The 21,538-nt window shown below is 47.5% G+C and overlaps 1 protein-coding gene across 1 annotated transcript in view; it reads left to right on the top strand.

The window, feature by feature from the left end:
* The window catches only part of AXDND1 (axonemal dynein light chain domain containing 1), a 77,241-nt gene that overhangs the window by 22,691 nt on the left and 33,012 nt on the right, over positions 1 to 21,538 (top strand). Inside the window, exons 10-12 of the mRNA XM_054036435.1 lie at positions 12,624 to 12,764; positions 14,311 to 14,415; positions 20,015 to 20,135. Coding sequence (XP_053892410.1) covers positions 12,624 to 12,764; positions 14,311 to 14,415; positions 20,015 to 20,135 — 367 coding nt within the window. The remainder of the gene's footprint in view (positions 1 to 12,623; positions 12,765 to 14,310; positions 14,416 to 20,014; positions 20,136 to 21,538) is intronic.

Genomic DNA, 21,538 nt, shown 5'->3' on the forward strand with positions numbered 1-21,538 from the left:
GGGTGGGGGGAGAGCTCTTGTTCTACTGCTAGCAAAAAGAAATTTTTCTTCTATCTTATTCTATCCTTAGGGGCTATAATATTATACCAAGGGCAATGCAAAGTTTCTAAATGAGGCTTTGATACAAAGTCCCATGAAAACAGAGGTCACAGGTGGGTAGACCCACCACAAGGTTATATGAAGAGGCACAATGTAAAGTCATATGAAAATTATCAGAGATTTATCTACATGGTCTGGGTCTGTCACATATCCCTCCCCCCTGCTCAACGCCAAGGGGTTGGGCAGCTTGGGATGCCAGACAGTGCACACGTGACAAGCCATCGGCGTTGCCATGACGGCTCCCTGCTCTGTGTTGCACATGGAACTGGAAAGGTTGAAGGGATAAGAACCATCTGGTCATCCTTGTGTTCTTCTCCTTGTTCCGCTGCATCCATTGAAGAGGGGCATGGTTGGTCACGAGGACAAATCTGCGCCCGAGCAGGTAGTAGCACAATGTTTCCATGGCCCGTTTTACAGCGAGGCATTCTCTTTCCACCACTGCATATTTTTGTTCCCTTGGAAGGAGTTTCCGACTGAGGTATAGAATTGGGTGTTCCTCCTCCCCGACCATCTGTGATAGAATGGCCCCCAACCCTACTTCTGATGCATCCGTCTGCAGGACAAATTCCTTGGTGAAATCAGGGTCTATCAGTGCGGGGTTACTGCAGAGGGCAGTCCGTAGGTCTGTGAATGCTTCCTCTGCTGCGTCAGACCATCTCACCAGATCAGGTCCATGGGCTTTTACTAGGTCTGTCAGGGGGCTTGCCCTTGTGGCAAAGTGGGGGATAAATCGTCAGTAATACCCCACCACACCTAGGAACGCGCAGACTTGTTTCTTGCGACTTGGTCGGGGCCAATTTTGGATGGCCTCCAACTTGTTCACTTGGGGTTTTACCAAATCTTTTCCCACAATGTAGCCAAGATATTTGGCCTCTGTAAACCCTACAGCGCACTTGGCAGGGTTTGCTGTAAGGCCAGCTCACTTGAAGGTATCGAGGACTGCCTCCACCTTCTCCAGGTGGGTTTCCCAGTCGGGGGTATGAATGACCACATCGTCCAAGTAGGCAGCAGCATAATTGTTATGCGGGCGTAATAGCTTGTCCATGAGGCGCTGGAAGGTAGCTGGGGCCCCATGTAGTCCAAAAGGGAGGACAGTATATTGAAAAAGACCCTCTGGTGTAGAGAACGCAGTCTTTTCTTTTGAGTCTTCTGCAAGGGGAATCTGCCAGTACCCCTTTGTCAAGTCTAGGGTAGTCAAGTACCGGGCATTACTCAGACGGTCCACTAGCTCAGCTGTGCGAGGTATGGGGTACGCATCGAACTGGGATACTTCGTTTAGTTGCCGGAAGTCGTTGCAAAATCTTGTGGTGCCATCAGATTTGGGCACCAGCATGATTGGGCTGGACCACTGACTGTGGGATTCTTCGATGATTCCCAACTACAGCATTTTTTTTTTACTTCTGCTTTTATTTCCTCCCTTTTTGCCACTGGCACCTGATAGGGCCTCATTGTTACTCTGGCCCCAGGGTTCATGACGATGTGATGATATGTCTCAGTTGTTCGACCCGGTTTTGTCGAGAACACATCTTGGTTCCAGAAGATCATCTCAGACACCTCATTCTTCTGGTCTGGTGTTAAATCGGGAGACACTCTCACCTGTTTGGAAGGCTTGTTTTCCTGGGTTAGGTCTTTTTGGACTGTTGTGCATGCCTCTTGTGCATGCCAGGGTTTCAGAGGGTTAACGTGATAAATCTGTTCTTGTTTTCTGCGTCCTGGCTGCCGCACCTTGTAAGTTACTTCCCCCACAGGTTCAACCACCTCATAGAGCCCCTGCCATTGGGCCAGAAGCTTGCTTTCTGCCATGGGTACCAACACCATAACCTGATCCCCTGGTTGGAACTGTCGCACTTTTGCCTGGCGATTGTAATGGGTTCGCTGGGCCTCCTGTGCCTTCTCCAAATGTTCCTGTAGAATAGGGGTAACCCGGGCTATCCGGTCTCGCATCTGCATTACATGCTCTATTATATTTCTCCCCTCATTGGGTTCCTCTTCCCAGATCTCTTTGGCGATTTCTAGTATGCCACGGGGGTGACGCCTGTATAATAACTTGTTGCCATTAGAGATAATTCGTTGGCGGGCTCAGTTATTCTAATGCGGTCCAGGGTAGCTGTTATGTCTGGAGCCGCACATATCCCCATAAGCCGGTAGAGTTCTGTAGTGGTCAGTGCCTCTCTCCCAGTTAATAGGATGGCATCGGTACACCATCGGGAGAAGGATTCCCTGTTCAATATACCTAGGTGATCAGCCATTGCCTTTAGGTCGGCTGCTGACGCCGGGATAGTTGTTATTTGTTCGTTACCCCCACCCTGAGCATCTGCTCTGGGGGTAGTTATAGTGCGCCACTCTAAAGCTGCCACCGGGGCTACAGGACCCTTCTGTGGGTTATCCCAAATGTCTCCCTCCCAGACTTCTTGGGGGTCCCAAATTTCTGCTTCCCAATCTGCTAGAATTTGACAGTCGTCAGGGTTCCATTCTCCTGATTTGACAGCCGCTACTTGGCGGGTAGCAAAACCTAATTTTTGTTTCAAGTGTTTAATAATAGAATCACAGTGATTATGGTTTTCCGGGGCTTTGCCCTGTTCTAATGTTAATTTCTTAACCATGCCTTGCAGGATCTGGTTTTCTTTGATTAAAGCCTGATTTTCTTTTTCTGTGTCTTTATAGGCTGTCACCTGGTCCGTCAGGAATCTCTCATTACTTTTACTTTCCTGTAAGGTGTGTTTTATCATTTCCATTTGATTGTGGGAATTTATTGCCATTACTTTCCAATTTTCTACCCCTTTTTCCAATTGGGATAGTTTTTCTTTTAGAGATATTTTCTCTTCTTTACAGGCTGTTAGGCGGAAGTAGCTGTCATTACAAGCCTCCCACAGCAGCCAAATCCCTGCAGCGTCTCTTTTTGCTGCATTTGGGGGTTTACATATGAGGATATATTGGGCCAATCTGCCCTCTAGATCCGAAATAGAGCAAGCATCTGCAAGGGCTTGCTCAGTCCAAGGACTGTGCCCATATCTCTGAAGGATTTGTTTAAAGGGTGTTATTTGTTTTACAAAAGGTGAGGTTGGAGGTCCTTCAAACTCCATTCCTCTCTCTGAGACTGTTCTCCCTTGTCTTTTCTTAAACATTTTTAACACGTGTATAGTTTCCTTTGTCACCCCTGAATCCTTGCAGCGAGTGACACAGCCTAAATTATCTTATCCTGCTACCCCTGATCTCGTACAGCGAGCAGCTTTACCTTGCCCTATAGGCTCTTGTTACCCCTGATTTCTCAGTGAACACTTTGGATAAGATTAATTGTAGCTTAAAGTTTCTATGAGCTCTTTTAGGAAGCCTCTACCCTCCGGAGGTCAGTAGGCTTGGTTAACCAAAAATAGAACCGCTCTCTATAGAGCTGGCTGTGTGCACACCAATATTTACAATAACTGAGGCATTTTACCAATATTCCCCCTTTCGCAATTCTCCACCAAAATGTTATATCAATAGAATAAAAACCAGCAGGATCTTATTAAGAGGGATAAGGCAAAGATGCCACATCTATTGTAAATATACTGATAAAGCAAAAGATAAAAGTAAACAAAGTTGTTTGACTACTTATTTCTTATACACACACACACACACACACACACACATATATATATAGAGAGAGAGAGAGAGAGAGAGAGAGAGAGAGGTTCATTCACACAATCATTCATTCAAGTTCTGTATAGGTTTTATAGCTCCCGGCCTAGAAGTTGCTCATGCCAAGTTACTGGCCAGGTATCTTGGTCATGAGGATGGAGCCGAGTCTGTGTCAGGTGCACCTGATGCTCCTGGAGGTTGGCAGCAGAACCAGAGACTCCAAGTCATCAGTCTTTAGAGTCCATTCTTATAGGAATTATTCCTATGTTAATCTATGGGAGCTGTTTCATCCTGCTGTTGCTGACTCAATCAGCAGATGGCACATTCCTGTCCAAAGTGGCACATTCCTGGTGGCTCCACACTGTCCAAAGTTTGTGTTTCTCATCCTTCCAGGTGATGGGGTGGATCCCAGTTTACCCTCCAGGGGTTTCTGGTCATCCACTTGACACATTCTTCTGCCGATGGATACTCCTTTTCTAGGCTGGCACCTCCCTAACCATTTATGTACATCAAGCATTCATCAACATACATTCCATATCTTAACCATATTTTAATTTACTGTCTCCACCACTTTCAGGGTGTGTGCTAATTCATTTGAAACTCCCGGCCCTTTAATCACAGAGGGTGGGGGTCTGTCCTAGCAGCCGTTGAATGAAGTGAAAGTCACTTAACAGCTTATAGTGTTTGTTTACATTGTATCAATTACTTCAAGAACAAAGTCAGTTAACTCGTTTGTAAGTTTTACATAATAGTAAATTATCTTTCTTTCACAGGATAGATATAATCAATGGTTTCTACAGACAGTAGCTTACAAGTTTTAACAGAAGACCCAAAAGATTTTTGTACTTGGTGAAACAATTTTAAAGTGTGGGGGACAAATTATGAGGGGGTCACTGTCACTTCGGAGAATCACTGTTAGTACCTTCTTTTATATCCCTACACTCTTTGGCGATATCTAATATGCCACGGGGGTGACGCCTGTATAATAACTCGAAGGGGGAAAACCCAGTTGAGGCCTGAGGTACCTCCCAGATAGCGAACATAAGGTAGGGTAGTAGGGTGTCCCAATCCTTCCCGTCCCGACTTACCACCTTCCTTATCATAGCCTTGAGGGTTCGGTTAAACCTTTCTACCAACCCATCAGTCTGCGGATGGTAGACCGAAGTTCTCAGGATATGTATATGGAGCAGCATACAGAGGTCCTTCATTAGCTTCGACATAAATGGGGTTCCTTGGTCGGTTAATATCTCCTTTGGTAGCCCCATTCGGGCAAAGATCCCCACCAGCTCTTTGGCTATAGTTTTAGAGGCCGTGTTCTGCAGGGAGACGGCTTCTGGGTAGCGAGTAGCATAGTTCAAAACAACAAGTATATATTGGTGGCCCCGAGCCGTCTTCTCCAGGGGTCCCACTAGGTCCATGGCTATTCGCTCGAAGGGGACCTCTATGATGGGATGGGGTACTAAAGGTGCCCTCAAGTGGGGACGGGGACTGTGCAGCTGACACTCCGGGCAGGAGGCACAGTACCTCTGCACTTCTTCATGTACTCCAGGCCAGAAAAACCGTCGTAGGACTCGTGCCGGGGTCTTCTCTATGCCAAATGCCCCCCAAAAAGATGACTATGAGCAAGACTTAATACAGCATTCTGGTGTTTTTGAGGTACTAGGATCTGCTGTACCTTCTGCCCCTGTACTGGTGCAACCTGGTATAAGAGATCCTTCTTCATTATGAATTAGGGTCCTGGTCCCTGGGTTTTCCCTTCCACGGGGACCCCATCTATTTCAGTCACCTCCTTCCTAATGTTGTTGTACCTTGGGTCTTCTGCCTGGTCCCGTCCAAAATTTCCTCTCCCGGGGCTAATCTGCCCAAGATCTAGGGGCACAGTCTCTGTTGCCTCTACTGGTTCAGAAGCATTAGGGTGGGGGGTCAGACTCAGGTGCTTCTCCCTCCTGCGTGGCCTCCTTTTCAGCTGCACGGGTCTGCCTACCTGCAAGAGCGACCCTCTGGCTTTGGGTCAGTATTCGGGTTCCCAAGGCCTTAGCTACCCTTCTTTCCCTTTTTGTCTTTCTACCGTGTCTGGGAGTGGAGAACAAATCTGGGGATATTTCAGAGAAGATTGGGGGTTGACAGTCTGCTGTGGATGCCTCACCAATTTTAGGGTCCCCATCTTTCTCCAATCCCCCTACTGGGAGTAAGTTTCCAAACCCTGGGAAGTCCCTCCCTATGAGCACTGGGTATGGGATTTTAGGGACTACACCTGTTGTTACCTCAGTCGTGTTCCCTTGGATCTCGATTTTTACTGGGATGGTGGGGTAGTAACTAACTGTCCGATGGACACATGTTATCCCCCTACGTTTAGCCTGCAGCAGTTCACTACGCTTCACGAGCTTCCCTGAGATAAGCGTGATAGCACTCCCCGAATCAACCAGTGCCGTGGTCCCTACCCCATTTAGTTTCACTGGTTTGGTATACATATGTGGGGTTAGTGAGACCCCCACAAGGTGGATTAGGGAGCATGGATCTGTACAGTTTCCCAGGTTACACTGCATAGGCTCCTCAGCATTGGGACACTATGCAGCTATGTGTCCCCACTCCCCGCAGGCATAACATCTGTGTGGAGCCCTAGGCGTTCCCCGGTCTCTTGGTTTGGGCAGTCTAACATCATGATCCTTTTCTCCCTCAGTGCTCTGACTCTTTGTGGCCTCTGATGGGCCTTCAGCCTCTCTCTTTTTCCACCTAGGCCCTCCTGGTGGCCCAGTCACCCGGGCTTGGTGCTGCTAGTTTAACCCAGTGTGCCTCTTCCTTAACTGGTCGGGTCAGCTCCCTCGCTGTCCTTCACCTCTCTACCAGGGCGACAACCTCGTCATAGGTGGAGGGTTCATTCTGGCTTACCCAGGCACGAAGGTCTGATGGTAGTCCCCTCATGTATCGGTCGATGACCAGAACCGCTAGTATCTCTTCCAGACTCCGGGACTCTGTTTGCAACCACTTTCGTGCGAGATGGATGAGGTCGTACAATTGGGACTGCGGGGTTTTATCTTCCTGGTACCTCCAACCGTGATACTGCTGGGCCCGCACTGCTGTCGTTACCCCAGATCTGGCCAGGATCTCTGCTTTCAGCTGGGGGTAGTCTGCCGCAGCCTCATCAGGCAGATCATGGTAGGCCTTCTGGGCCTCCCCACACAGGAATGGGGCAAGGATGCCAGACCACTGATCTCGAGGCCAGGCCTCCCATAGGGCTGTCCTCTCACAGGTCAGAAGGTATGCCTCTACATCATCCTCCCGTGTCATTTTCTGCAGCCAATGGCTGTCCCGTATGAGCCGCGTCCCATCTTGGACACGATTCAGCTCTGTAAGGGATTTTACCTGGTTTACCAGTTCCCGTAACATAGCTCGGTCTTGAGCAGCCTGGTCCATCAGCAGGCGATTAGTCTCTTGCTGCAGCCGTACTGCCTCCTGTTGGGCGGCTGCCTGGACACGGGTAGCCTCCTGCTGGGCCACCGTAGCTCATATCAGTGCCCGCACTAAGTCATCCATTGTGGGTTTTTTTTTTTTTTTTTGCTTTTTGTTTTTTTTAATTCACCCTCCTTCTTCCGCCGCGCTGTGAACCCCAAGATCCCACTCTTGAAACCAGTGTGACAAAGTTCCTCCTCTATCTTGGTGGGTCCTGCGCTTATTGGTGGATTTTCTTGCCTCAGAGATTCACCATGTGGGTTGGGGAACAGCCCAGAGACCTTCCCCTCTGGAAGAACCCACAGTCCAGGTCAATTGGGAGGGTTGGGGGGAACACGGGCCCGCCCTCTACTCCGGGTTCCAGCCCAGGTCCCTTTGGACTGCAGCTGTCTATAGTGCCTCCTGTAACAGCTGCATGACAGCTACAACTCCCTGGGCTACTTCCCCATGGCCTCCTCCAAACACCTTCCTTATTCTCACCACAGGACCTTCCTCCTGGTGTCTAATAACACTTGTGCTCCTCAGTCCTCTAGCAGCATACCCTCTCACTCTCAGCTCCTTGCGCCTCTTGCTCGCAGCTCCTCACACTCGCACCACAAACTGAAGTGAGCTCCTTTTAAAGCCCAGGTGCCTTGATTAGCCTGCCTTACTTGATTCTAGCAGCTTCTTCTTAATTGGCTCCAGGTGTCCTAATTAGCCTGCCTGCCTTAACTGGTACTAGCAGGTTCCTGATTACTCTAGTGCAGCCCCTGCTCTGGTTACTCAGGGAACATAAAACTACTCATCCAGTGACCAGTATATTTGCCCTCTACCAGACTCCTGTACCCCTCTGGTCTGGGTCTGTCACAATGGTGTATTACGACCATCGTCGTCGTATTCCTCAGTGAGTTCAGTCAGAGGCACCTGGGCAGACATGTTTTGTCTCCTGGAGACTCAGTCCTGCCGGCAGTTCTATTGAACCATCTTGACGATGATGGCTAGCAGTCGTAGTACAGCATCTTCTGCCAAGCACCCAGAAGATGCTGATGGCTATCAGTCATGCTGCACCGTCTGCTGCCAGCTTAAGATGTAAAAAATAGATGGACCAGATTTGTTCTGTATTCATTTGCTTCCCCCTCCCGCCGTGAAATCAACGGCCTGCTAAACCCAGGGTTTTGAGTTCAATGTTTGGGGGGGCCATTCTGTGTGACAGTTGTTTGTGTTTCTCTGTGATGCACAGCCACCTTTGTTGATTTTAATTCCCTGTAAGCCATGTCGTCACTTGCCCCTCCCTCCCTCCCTCCCTCCCTCTGTCAGACAATAGTTTCGCACCTTTTTTCAGCCCAGACGCCATAGCACTGGGATCATGGAGCCCACTCAGATCACCGCGGCAATTATGAGCACTATGAACACCATGCGCATTGTCCTGGAGTATATGCAGAGCCAGAACATGCCAAAGCAAAACCAGGCGAGGAGGCAATTGCAGCGCGGCGACGAGAGTGATGAGGAAATTGACATGGACATAGACTTCTCACAAAGTACAGGCCCCAGCAATGTGCAAATCATGGTGTTACTGGGGCAGGTTCATGGCGTGGAACGCCGATTCTGGGCCCGGGAAACAAGCACAGACTGGTGGGACCGCATTGTGTTGCAGGTGTGGGACGATTCCCAGCGGCTGCGAAACTTTCGCATGCGTAAGGGCACTTTCATGGAACTTTGTGACTTGCTTTCCCCTGCCCTGAAGCACCAGAATACCAGGATGAGAGCAGCCCTCACAGTTGAGACGCGAGTGGTGATAGCCCTGTGGAAGCTTGCAACGCCAGACAGCTACCGGTCAGTCAGGAATCAATTTGGAGTGGGCAAATCTACTGTGGGTGCTGCTGTGATCCAAGTAGCCAACGCAATCAAAGACCTGCTGATATCAACGGTAGTGACTCTGGGAAACGTGCAGGTCATAGTGGATGGCTTTGCTGCAATGGCATTCCCAAACTGAGGTGGGGCGATAGACGGAACCCATATCCCTATCTTGTCACCAGAGCACCAAGCCACCGAGTATATAAACCGTAAGGGGTACTTTTCAATGGTGCTGCAAGCCCTGGTGGATCACAAGGGACGTTTCACTAACATCAACGTGGGATGGTCGGGAAAGGTACATCATGCTCGCGTCTTCAGGAACTCTGGTCTGTTTCAAAAGCTGGAGGAAGGGACTTTCTTCCGGGACCAGAAAATAACCGTTGGGGATGTTGAAATGCCTATCGTTATCCTTGGGGACCCAGCCTACCCCTTAATGCCATGGCTCATGAAGCCATACACTGGCAGCCTGGACAGTAGTCAGGACCTGTTCAACTATAGGCTGAGCAAGTGCCAAATGGTGGTGGAATGTGCATTTGGACGTTTAAAAGCGCGCTGGCTCAGTTTACTGACTTGGATAGACCTCAGCGAAGCCAATATTCCAATTGTTATTGCTGCTTGCTGTGCGCTCCACAATATCTGTGAGAGTAAGGGGGAGACATTTATGGCGGGGTGGGAGGTTGAGGCAAATCGCCTGGCTGCTGATTACACGCAGCCAGACACCAGGGCGGTTAGAAGAGTACAGCAGGGCGCGGTGCGCATCAGAGAAGCTTTGAAAACGAGTTTTGTGACTGGCCAGGCTACGCTGTGAAACTTCTGTTTGTTTCTCCTTGATGAACCCTCCGTCCCCCCCATCCCTTCCGGGTTCACTCTACTTCCCTGTAAACTAACCACCCTCTCCTCCCTCCTTCGAGCACCGCTTGCAGAGGCAATAAAGTCATTGTTACTTCACATTCATGCATTCTTTATTAATTCATCACACAAGTAGGGGGATAACTGCCAAGGTAGCTCGGAAGGGGTGCGGGAGGAGGGAAGGAAAAGGACACACTGCAGTTTAAAACTTTAAAACTAACGCTTATTGAAGGCCAGCCTTCTGATGCTTGGGCAATCATCTGGGGTGGAGTGACTGGGTGGACGGAGGCCCCCCCACCGCGTTCTTGGGCGTCTGGGTGAGAAGGCTATGGAACTTGGGGAGGAGGGCTGTTGGTTACACGGGCTGTAGCGACGGTCTCTGCTCCTGCTGCCTTTCCTGCAGCTCAACCATATGCTGGAGCATATCAGTTTGATGCTCCAGCAGCCAGAGCATCGACTCTTGCCTTCTGTCAGCAAGGTGACACCACCTATCCTCTTCAGCCCGCCACTTACTCTCTTCAGCCCGCGATTCAGCCCGCCACCTCTCCTCTCGTTCATATTGTGCTTTTTTGCACTCTGACATTGACTGCTTCCATGCATTCTGCTGTGCTCTGTCAGCGTGGGAGGACATCTGGAGCTCCGAGAACATATCATCCCGAGTCCGCCGTTTTCTCCTTCTAATCTTCACTAGCCTCTGTGAAGGAGAAACATTTGCAGCTGGTGGAGGAGAAGGGAGAGGTGGTTAAAAAAGACACATTTTAGAGAACAATGGGTACACTCTTTCACGTTAAATTTTGCTGTTCACATTACACAGCAATGTTCTTTCGTTACAAGGTCACATTTTTCCTCTTATATTGAGGACCCGCCGGTTTGGTGTGAGAGATCACTCACGCAGTGCCAGGCAACAGATTTCGGCTTGCAGGCAGCCATGGTAAGCCACAGTCTTTTGGCTTTTTTAACCTTCTTAACTTGTGGGAATGGTTTCAAACAGTAGCGCCCTCATTTCCCATACCAAGCACCCGTTGGGTTGGCCATTTAAAATGGGTTTGCAATGTAAAAGGAGGGGCTGGGTTTCCGGGTTAACATGCAGCACAAACCCAACTATCCCCCCCACACACACCCAATTCTCTGGGATGATCACTTCACCCTTCCTCCCCACCGTGTGGCTAACAGCAGGGAACATTTCTCTTCAGCCAAGCAGGAACAGGCACCTCTGAATGTCCCCTTAATAAAATCACCCCATTTCAACCAAGTGACCGTGAATGATATCACTCTCCTGAGGATAACAAAGAGAGATAAGGAATGGATGTTGTCTGCATGCCAGCAAACACCGGGACCATACGCTGCCATGCTTTGTTATGCAATGATTCCAGACTACGTGCTACTGGCCTGGCGTGGTAAAGTGTCCTACCATGGCGGACGGGATAAGGCAGCCCTCCCCAGAAACCTTTTGCAAAGGCTTTGGGAGTACATGAAGGAGAGCTTTCTGGAGATGTCCCTGGAGGATTTCCGCTCCATCTCCATACACGTTAACAGACTTTTCCAGTAGCTGTACTGGCCGCGATTGCCAGGGCAAATTAATCATTAATCATTAAACACGCTTGCTTTTAAACCATGTGTAATATTTACAAAAGTACACTCACCAGAGGTCCCTTGTGTGCCCTCAGGGTCTGGGAGCACGCCTTGGGTGAGTTCGGGGGTTACTGGTTCCAGGTTCAGGGTGATAAACATATCCTGGCTGTTGGGGAAACTGGTTTCTCCGCTTCCTTGCTATGAGCTATCTTCATTGTCTTCATCATCATCTTCCTCATACCCCGAACCCGCTTCCCTGTTGCGTGATTCTCCATTGATGGAGTCAAAGCACACGGTTGGGGTAGTGGTGGCTGTACCCCCTAGCATGGCATGCAGCTCCGCGTAGAAGCGGCTTGTTTGCGGCTCTGGCCCTGGACGTTCCGTTTGCCTCTCTGGCTTTGTGGTAGGCTTGCCTTAGCTTCTTAATTTTCACGCGGCACAGCTGTGCCTCCCTGTTATGGCCTCTGTCCTTCATGGCCTTTGAGACTTTTTCTAATATTTTGCCATTTCGTTTACTGCTACGGAGTTCAGCTAGCACTGATTCGTCTCCCCATATGGCGAGCAGATCCCGTACCTCCCGTTCTGTCCATGCTGGAGCTCTTTTGCAATCCTGGGACTCCATCATAGTTACCTGTGCTGATGAGCTCTGCGTGGTCACCTGTGCTCTCCATGCTGGGCAAACAGGAAATGAAATTCAAAAGTTCGCGGGGCTTTTCCTATCTACCTGGTCAGTGCATCTGAATTGAGAGTGCTGTCCAGAGCGGTCACAATGAAGCACTGTGGGATAGCTCCCGGAGGCCAATAACGTTGAATTCCGTCCACACTACCCCAAATCTGACCCACAAAGGCCGATTTTAGCGCTAATCCCCTCGTCAGAGGTGGAGTAAAGAAACCGGTTTAAAGGGCCCTTTAAGTCGAAAAAAAGGGCTTCGTCGTGTGGACGTGTCCAGGCTTAATTCGATTTAACGCTGCTAAATTCGACCAAAACTCGTAGTGTAGACCAGGCCTCAGAGATCCTGTATTTGGCACAACTGAATAATCCTAGAATTTTAAAATCCTGGCTTCAAATGCTACAAAGTTTATATTATAGAAATTTCCATACTCAGTGGAAAGCGGACCCTCTTATTAGATACTGGATTAGCAGATGTGATTCTCAGAAAGGTAAGACAATTTTCTGAGTTTACTGTCTCTTTCTATTACAGGCAGAGGTATGTGAATCTGCTGGATCGAATCCCCCAACAGATGAGAAACCTTTACAAAGAAATGATGGCGCAACGAGTAATGGACAGGCACATTACAGAAGAGTTATACAACTTCAAGGAATCTATTGGACAGCTGACCAGGTCTGAATCATGATTGATCCTCAGAAATCTACCTTCTGTGCAGTAGATTTGTTGGGCGTGCTTCTTGTCCATGGTTTCTGCTCCCATGTTGTATGCTGTGGGTCAGAGCAATATTGACCATCTCACAACTGTCTTCCTCTTATGCAAAGCTTTCCCCCCACATTCTTAGTACTAGTCCTGTAGAACTGTAGCATAGGATGGCAGCAAAGTCTCTTCCCTTTCTTCAAATCAGGGTGGATAACAATCAATGATTATCTAAAAAAATTAAAAACTCACATTTGTTTTAAATTTAAATTGAACTTTCTTTAAATTGAATTGAAAAATAAACCTATTTAAAAATAAATTTGAAATAATGATAGCCTATGTTAAGACCTAAGTTAATTATAATTTATTTAAATCATTTAAATTAAATAAAAAAATATTAAGTAGTGAATATTTGCTGCCAAGTTTTAAAGAAAGTCAAACCATTGAGCTGATGATAGTCACTTGCTAGGCATCTAGAACCAACGTATGAAGTATTAAATTAGCTTTTGACAGCAGTAGCCTTTTCTGCTTGTTCAGAGAGAATATTTTCTTCATTTTAGTTTATTCGGGTAGTTCAGTTCAATGACTAGTTCATTCAAAGTTAAAAAACCACTTGGGAGTTGAAAAAGCAGGAAAGCTTGTTTTTCTCTTCCAAGCTATGAATAAAAACTACGAGTGAGAGGATGAGATTTACTAGTTCTAAAATGTTGAAGGACCTGGTGACCAGAAACAGTAAGTTCAATTCATTAAATACAAATAATACCTTCTTTGTTTAATAAATTGGTTAATTTTAAATGCAAAACTTATTTTGATAAACTTTTTGATTTTGGGGGGGCATATTTCAACATATTTTAAATAGTTTTAATTAATAAATAAAATGCTGTTTTGGTGCATTTTTAATTGAATTTGAATTTCCATCGAAACAGAGCTTGACACAAATCACAAGTAAATAATTAATCATCATCTAGTAAGTATGAAATGCATCATTCACCATTTTCTAACTTAAAAAATGGAAAGCTAAGAATCAGAATAAATGTACGGTAAGCTATATTATTGCTTAAATGAATGTGTATAGGTATGGTGTATCTTCCTTGAAGCACTAAACTTAGTGTAAGGACTATATTTGGTTGCAAATCAATATGTTTTCTGTTACCGATCAATGAGAATCAACCTTTCTTTAGGAAAATAACTAAAAAGTACTATGATTTAAATCAAGGTTTTCTGCTTGCTAATTTCAATCATGATTAAAATCAGTGATTTAAATAGCTTTGTTTTAAATCCATCCATCTTGTTTGAAATATTATGCAAAGCTGTCTGTAGAGGGAGAGCTTTAAGCAAAATGTGTGCACAAGAAGACCATATTGTTTTGTGTGCACTGGAAGGACATAGATGAGATGATTGGCTGTTTGCGGAAGGGAAGCACACAAGACAGCTAAGGGCACTCTAGATTGAGATTGGCAGGTTGACTCTGAATTGTTCTGATTGCAGCAGGCTGTGAAATGACTGTTCTATGCTATTCCAGTGAGCTATGCGAGGTCCGAGAACATGACTTCAGGGTGACGAGAGAAGCAGAACGGGCCCATGAGGAGCTGGCTGATGCAGTGCGGGACGCTGAGCTGAATGCAAAGTGAGTTCCTTCAGCCCAGGGAAGGTTGGAGCGCAGGCAACATTTCTGAAGCAATATGATGTCTTTGGCCTGGTCTACACTACGACTTTAATTCGGATTTATCAGCTTTAATTCGAATTAACCCTGTAACCGTCCACACAACGACGCCATTTAATTCGATGTAAAGGGCCCTTTAAATCGATTTCTGTACTCCACCCCAACGAGCGGAGTAGCGCCAAAATCGATTTTAGCAATTCGAATTAGGGTTAGTGTGGCCGCAATTCGATGGTATTGGCCTCCGGGAGCTATCCCACAGTGCATCATTGTGACCGCTCTGGACAGCAATCCGAACTCGGATGCACTGGCCAGGTAGACAGGAAAAGCCCCGCGAACATTTGAACTTCATTTCCTGTTTGCCCAGCGTGGAGAGCACAGGTGACCACAGATACCTCATCAGCACAGGTAACCATGCAGGCTGATAATCGAAAAAGAGCACCAGCATGGACCGTGAGGGAGGTACTGGATCTGATCGCTGTATGGGGAGAGGATTCAGTGCTTGCAGAACTTCGTTCTAAAAGACGAAATGCAAAAACTTTTGAAAAAATTTCCAAGGGCATGATGGAGAGAGGCCACAATAGGGACTCTGAGCAGTGCCGCGTGAAGGTCAAGGAGCTCAGACAAGCCTATCAAAAAACAAAGGAGGCAAACGGTCGCTCCGGGTCAGAGCCGCGGACATGCCGCTACTACGCCGAGCTGCATGCAATTCTAGGGGGGGCTGCCACCACTACCCCACCTTTGTTCGTGGATTCTGGGTCGGGGATAGTCTCGACGCCTGAGGATTCTGCCGATGGGGTAGAGGAGGAGGAGGAGGAGGATGAGCTTGCAGAGAGCACACAGCACTCCATTCTCCCCAACAGCCAGGATCTTTTTCTCACCCTGACTGAAGTACCCTCCCAAGCCTCCCAAGCCAGTACCCAAGACTCTGACCCCATGGAAGGGACCTCAGGTGAGTTTACCTTTTAAAATATAAAACTTGTTTTAAAAGCAAACGGTTTTTAATGATTACTTTGCCTGACTTTGCATTCGCGGTCAGTTCAGCTACTGGAAAAGTCTGTAGCTACTGGAAAAGTCTGTTAACGTGTCTGGGGATGGAGCGGAAATCCTCCAGGGACATCTCCATGAAGCTCTCCTGGAGGTACTCCGAAAGCCTTGCCAGAAGGTTTCTGGGCAGTGCATCCTTATTCCCTCCTCCATGGTAGGACACTTGACCACGCCATGCTTGCAGCAAGTAATCTGGTATCATTGCCTGACAAAGCCTAGCAGCGTATGGTCCCGGTGTTTGCTGGCATTCAAGCAACATCCGTTCTTTATCTTGTTGTGTAATCCTCAGGAGAGTGATATCACTCCTGGTAACCTGGTTGAAATACGGGAACTTAATTAAGGGGACAGAGGTGGCCGTTCCTACTGGGCTGTTTGCCTGTGGCGGAAAATAAATCCTTCCCTGCAGTTAGCCAAGCGCAGATGGGAAATTGGCCCTGAAGTTTTCCGCGTTTGGCTAGCAGGGTTCTTCCCTGTTACCAGCCACGCGGTGGGGGGAGGGTACCGTGATCATCCCAGAGAATTCATGGCGAGGGGGGGGGGGTCGGCGGCGGGGGGGGGGGGTAGTTTGGTGCCTGCAGGGATCTTCCCTGATACCAGCCATGCGGTGGGGGGAGGGGTACCGTGATCATCCCAGAGAATTCATGGCGGGGGGGGGGTTAGTTTGTTTTCTGGTGCTGCTGAATGTTAACAGAAAAACCGCAGCACTCTACTTGCCTGAAGGGGCCCAGACAAGCCCCCCCCACACTGCCCCCCCCCCAACTGGCTGAGATTGGCCAGGCTTCTGCAGCACTCTACAGGCTATGCTTGGTATGTGGGAAAGGAGGGTGCAGAAGCTGTAAAACAATGGCTTACCATGGCCGCATGCAAGCCGAATTCTGTTGCCCAGACCTGTGATCTCTAGCAGCAAAGCCACAAGCACTCAGCATTAAGAGGCAAAATGCGACCTTGCACAGAAATCACATGTGCTATGTAATGTGAACAGTGTTGGTCACCGTGAAAGAGTATAAGCATTGTTCTGCAAAATGTAGCTTTTAAAACAATTCTCTCTTTTTTCCCCTCCCTACAGCAGCTGCAAATTCCTCAAGCCTCCCTCCTCCATCCCGAAGGTTATCACAGATAAGGCGTCGTAAGAAGAAGACGCGGGAGGACATGTTTTCTGAAATTATGCAATCCAGCAGGAGTGACAGAGCTCATCTGAATGAGTGGAAGGAAACAGTTTCAAAGTATAGGAAAGAAGTCAGTGAACGTGAGGAGAGGAGGGACCAACGTGAGGAGAGGAGGGACCAACGTGAGGAGAGGAGAGACGATCGAGATGAGAGATGGCGGCAGGAAGACCAGAGGATGAAGGATGCAACGCTGGGGCTGCTCCGGCGTCTGGTGGAGGTTCAGGAACGGCTGCTGGAAAATAGACTGCCGCTTCAGCCCCTGTTCCACCCTCCCCCCTCCCCATGTTCCGTATCCTCCTCACCCAGACGTGTAAGAACGCGGGGGGGGAGGCTCCGTACACCTTCCCATTCCACCCCAGTAGACAGCCCAAGCAAAAGGCTGTCATTTTTTTAACCTTTTCTTTGTGGCTTTTTCCTTCCCAGCAATCCTCCTCCCAAATACCACCCGGGTTCCCTCCCTCTTTTTCTAATCTATTAATAAAGAATAAATGATTTTTAAATGATAGTGACTTTATTTGGTTTGAAAGAAAGCTGGGGGAAGGGGCAGGGTGGGTTCCTTACAGAAAATCAGTCAGTAAAGGGGGAGGGTTTTCATGAAGGAGAAACAAACAGATATTTCACACGGTAGCCTGGCCAGCCATGAAACTGGTTTTCAAAGCTTCTCTGATGCACAGCGCTTCATGGTGTGATCTTCTAATCGCCCTGGTGTCTGGCTGCGCGTAATCAGCAGCCAGGCGATTTGCCTCAGCCTCCCACCCCGCCATAAAGGTTTCCCCCTTACTTTCACAGAGATTGTGGAGCACACAGCAAGCAGAAATAACAATGGGGAGATTTCTTTGGCTGAGGTCAGAGCGAGTCAATAATGAACGCCAGCGACCTTTTAAACGGCCAAATGCACATTCTACCACCATTCTGCACTTGCTTAGCCTGTAGTTAAACAGCTCCTGACTCCTGTCCAGGCTGCCTGTGTATGGCTTCATAAGCCATGGCATTAAGGGGTAGGCTGGGTCCCCAAGAATAACTATGGGCATTTCAACATCCCCAACGGTTATTTTCTGGTCCGGAAAGTAAGTCCCTTGCTGCAGCCCTTTAAACAGAGTAGTGTTCCTGAAGACGCGAGCGTCATGAACCCTTCCCGCCCAGCCCGCGTTGATGTTGGTGAAACGTCCCTTGTGATCCACAAGTGCTTGCAGCACCATTGAAAAGTACCCCTTGCGGTTTATGTACTCGGTGGCTTGGTGCTCCGGTGCCAAGATAGGGATATGGGTTCCGTCTATTGCCCCACCACAGTTAGGGAATCCCATTGCAGCAAAACCATCCACTATAGCCTGCACATTTCCCAGAGTCACTAACTTTCGTAGCAGCACCTGAGTGATTGCTTTGGCTACTTGCATCACAGCAGCCCCCACCGTAGATTTGCCCACTCCAAATTGATTCCCGACTGACCGGTAGCTGTCTGGCGTTGCAAGCTTCCACAGGGCTATCGCCACGCGCTTCTCAACTGTGAGGGCTGCTCTCATCTTGGTATTCTGGCATTTCAGGGCAGGGGAAAGCAAGTCACAAAGTTCCATGAAAGTGCCCTTACGCATGCGAAAGTTCCGCAGCCACTGGGAATCGTCCCAGACCTGCAACACTATGCGGTCCCACCAGTCTGTGCTTGTTTCCCTTGCCCAGAATCGGCGTTCCATGGATAGAATCTGCCCCATTAACAACATGATCTCCAAAGCACTGGGGCCTGTGGTTTCACTGAATTCTGTGTCCGTGTCCGTGTCCATGTCCTCATCATGCTTGTCGCTGCGCTGCCGCCGCCGCTGCCTCCTCGCCTCGTTTTTCTGGTCCTGGCTGAGCATAAACTCCACAAGAACGCGCGAGGTGTTTGCAATATTCATGAGTGCTGTCTTGACCTCAGCGGGCTCCATGCTTGCCGTGGTATGGAGTCTGCAGTGTTCACCCACCCAGGAAAAAAGGCGCGAAAATGGTTGTCTGCCGTCCGTTGCTTTCATGCAGGGAGGGAGGGAGGGAGGGAGTGAGGCTGTACCCAGAACCACCTGCGACGATGTTTTTTGTCCCATCAGGCACTGGGATCTTAACCCACAATCCCAATGGGCGCAGGAGACTGCGGGAACTATGGGATAGCTATGGAATTGCTACCCACAGTGCAACGGTGCAGAAATCGACGCTAGCCCCGGTACTTGGACGCACACCACCGAATTACTGTGCTAGTGTGGCCGCACTCATTTCGACTTTATACAACCTGTTTCTCAAATCCGAATTATCTAAATTCGGATTAATCCCGTAGTGTAGACATACCCTTTGAGTTGAAGGCAAAGCACATACTACTTCTATTGTCTCACAGGTGATGTGGCACAGTGTTTACTCTCTGTGGGCAGGGCTGTGACACACTGATTTCTCTCTCTTTAGGGCATTGTAGAGGGGATGTGGAATATTGATTTCTCTCTCTCTGTGGGAAACTGGTTATTTCTGTGCAGTATATCCAACCTAGTATACTGCACAGAAATTTCTCTAAATAGTGCCAAATTTCTCAAAGGGATAAGTTGTTTTAATGTTTCAAGTTTTAACCATTAAAAGTCCTTTGTATTTGTTGTCTGTGTATTTTCACATTTTAATGATTTTTACTAAGTACTGCCCCCTCCTTGTCCTCCCAGTTCTGAGTTCCCTGTCTCTTGACAGTCTGCAAAAAACATTACAGACCTCAATCTCTGAGGGGCCAACTTGTGCAGAGTGTGTCAGACTCCTGCATTGAGTTCTGAAACACCTGACCTAGGGAAGGTTGCGTTATGAATAGAACAGTCAGCCTAAGCCCAGCACAGACTTGTCTCCAGACTTGTTGGGAACTCACAATGGGAATATCAGTAAAAGGGCTTATTTGGGATTCAGGGAAAGGAGCTGTGGATTGGCAGGCCTGTGGAGTGTGGTAATAGAGGAAAGAGATCTGGCTGAAGCAGGTATCTGAGAAATGTTTGGGAGCTTGAGAAAGATAAAAAACTAGGTTAGGAGGAGGGGAATGTGGATTCCAGTAGTGTACCTCTGTCATCTTCTATGCAGTGTAGTTGTAGCTGTATCAGTCCCAGGATATTAGAGAAACAAGATGGATAAGGTAATATCTTTTATTGGACCAACTTTTGTTGGTGAGATAGACCAGCTTTGGAGCCACACAGAGCTCTTCTTCAGGTCTGGGAAAGGTATTCCGATTAAAATGTAATAAATTAAGTAAACTTATGCTAAACAATCTGTTCCACCTTGCATTTAGCTTGTCTCTCTCACCAAGAGAAATTGGTCCAATAAAAGGTATTACTTCACCCACACCTTGTCTTTCTGTCTTCTTCTCTCAGTCTTGTGGAAGAATATCGTGAGTTGTATGAGTTACAAAGAGCGAGGCTTGAGACCCAGCTGCTCCAGTTAACCCAAGAGAAAGAAATCTGGAGCTCAGCTACATATGACCTGGCAATGAAGGTAGGTACAGACAGCATCATGGAGGACACTGCCTTACTGCAGGATACAAACCAGCGTAACCAAAACTCCTGCTCTAGGATTTCCAAAGCAGGTTTTGTTTAACTGAAATCTTGTACTCCCAGACCTGCCAAGACTGCTTGTCCCAGGGGACTACTGCTTTTTGGCCCTTTTAACTGTGGAAACTGACAGATATATATTGCTTTTTCTGGTGCTAATCTTCAGGCTCAGTGCTAGAGGATTTCATATGAAATCAGAGAGTGGCTTGTGTATTTTCAGAAATAGAGTCACTAAAATGCTTCCTTGACTTTTCTCAAAGTTTAGATTATCCAACCCAGATTCCCTAGACTCTTTCTGTAATTTCAAGACTATATTTTACTTTCTTTTTCTACTGTGTCCACATTTGTGATCTCTTATTTTATCCCATTCAAGTTTAACATTTGCTGTGAGAACTTGCCTGGTAGTTTTTCAGGTTCTTCCTTAGGATGAGGCAGCAATAGTTCTGCAGAAACAGAGTGGGAACACTTTTTTTTTTTGGCTCTCCGAGTTTCCCATGGACAACATTACTAGTCCTTCAAAGTACATCTGTTCAGAGTTATTGGAAATGGCTTGATATTTTTACATTTCCTTTTCATATTTTTCCTTTTAAGAGATTATTAGTGGCCAGATTCTTCCACTCTTGCTCATCCTGAGTAGTGCCTTACTTCATCTCTTGAGGACTATTTTTACCAAGAAAAATACAATATTGGAAATATGGTACAGACATTTTTATTGGTATATTTGGTACCTATCATAAATGCCACATGTGGTTTCTGTTACAGTTTAACTTTAAAAGGCACATTATCCTGATGGTTTGTGCCTGAATTTGAGTAAGTTAATGCAAATTTACAATCTATTGTTATTTGACCAAGGTTATTGCCTTCCAGAGAGCTCCACGAAGTTTCAAACCAGGGGCTTTAGTGTTCTACTGCTGCTTTTACATACAGGAGCCATCTGCTTGGATGTAATTGAGCATGGGCTCACCATTGTTACTTATAAAATACTCGGATACTTTGCATATCATGTGGAATAAAAGCCAAAAGTTGCTGAGCAGTCCTTTAAATCTCCATCCCTACTAGCTGGGATATGTTGGGCTTTGGCCATCCTCCATCACACAGTGAGGTATTCTAAGGAGGTTCCTGCTGGTGTTTAAGCTCAAGCGAGGTAGTGTGGTAAGGAAGTTCTCTCCTCCTCAAGGAGTGTACTTGGATTGTTAGGTTGTGGATCAAACCGATGACAGTAGGTGGCTTTACCACACACTTTGGTTCTACTATTGTCGCATGCTGTTCATTTATTCGCTATGGTGGCCATTGGCACTTAGGTAGCCATTTTTTATGGAGTTCTGTTCTACAAACTGTACTCTGTGA

Source organism: Malaclemys terrapin, chromosome 8, assembly GCF_027887155.1.
Source record: "Malaclemys terrapin pileata isolate rMalTer1 chromosome 8, rMalTer1.hap1, whole genome shotgun sequence".
Taxonomy (NCBI): domain Eukaryota; kingdom Metazoa; phylum Chordata; order Testudines; family Emydidae; genus Malaclemys; species Malaclemys terrapin.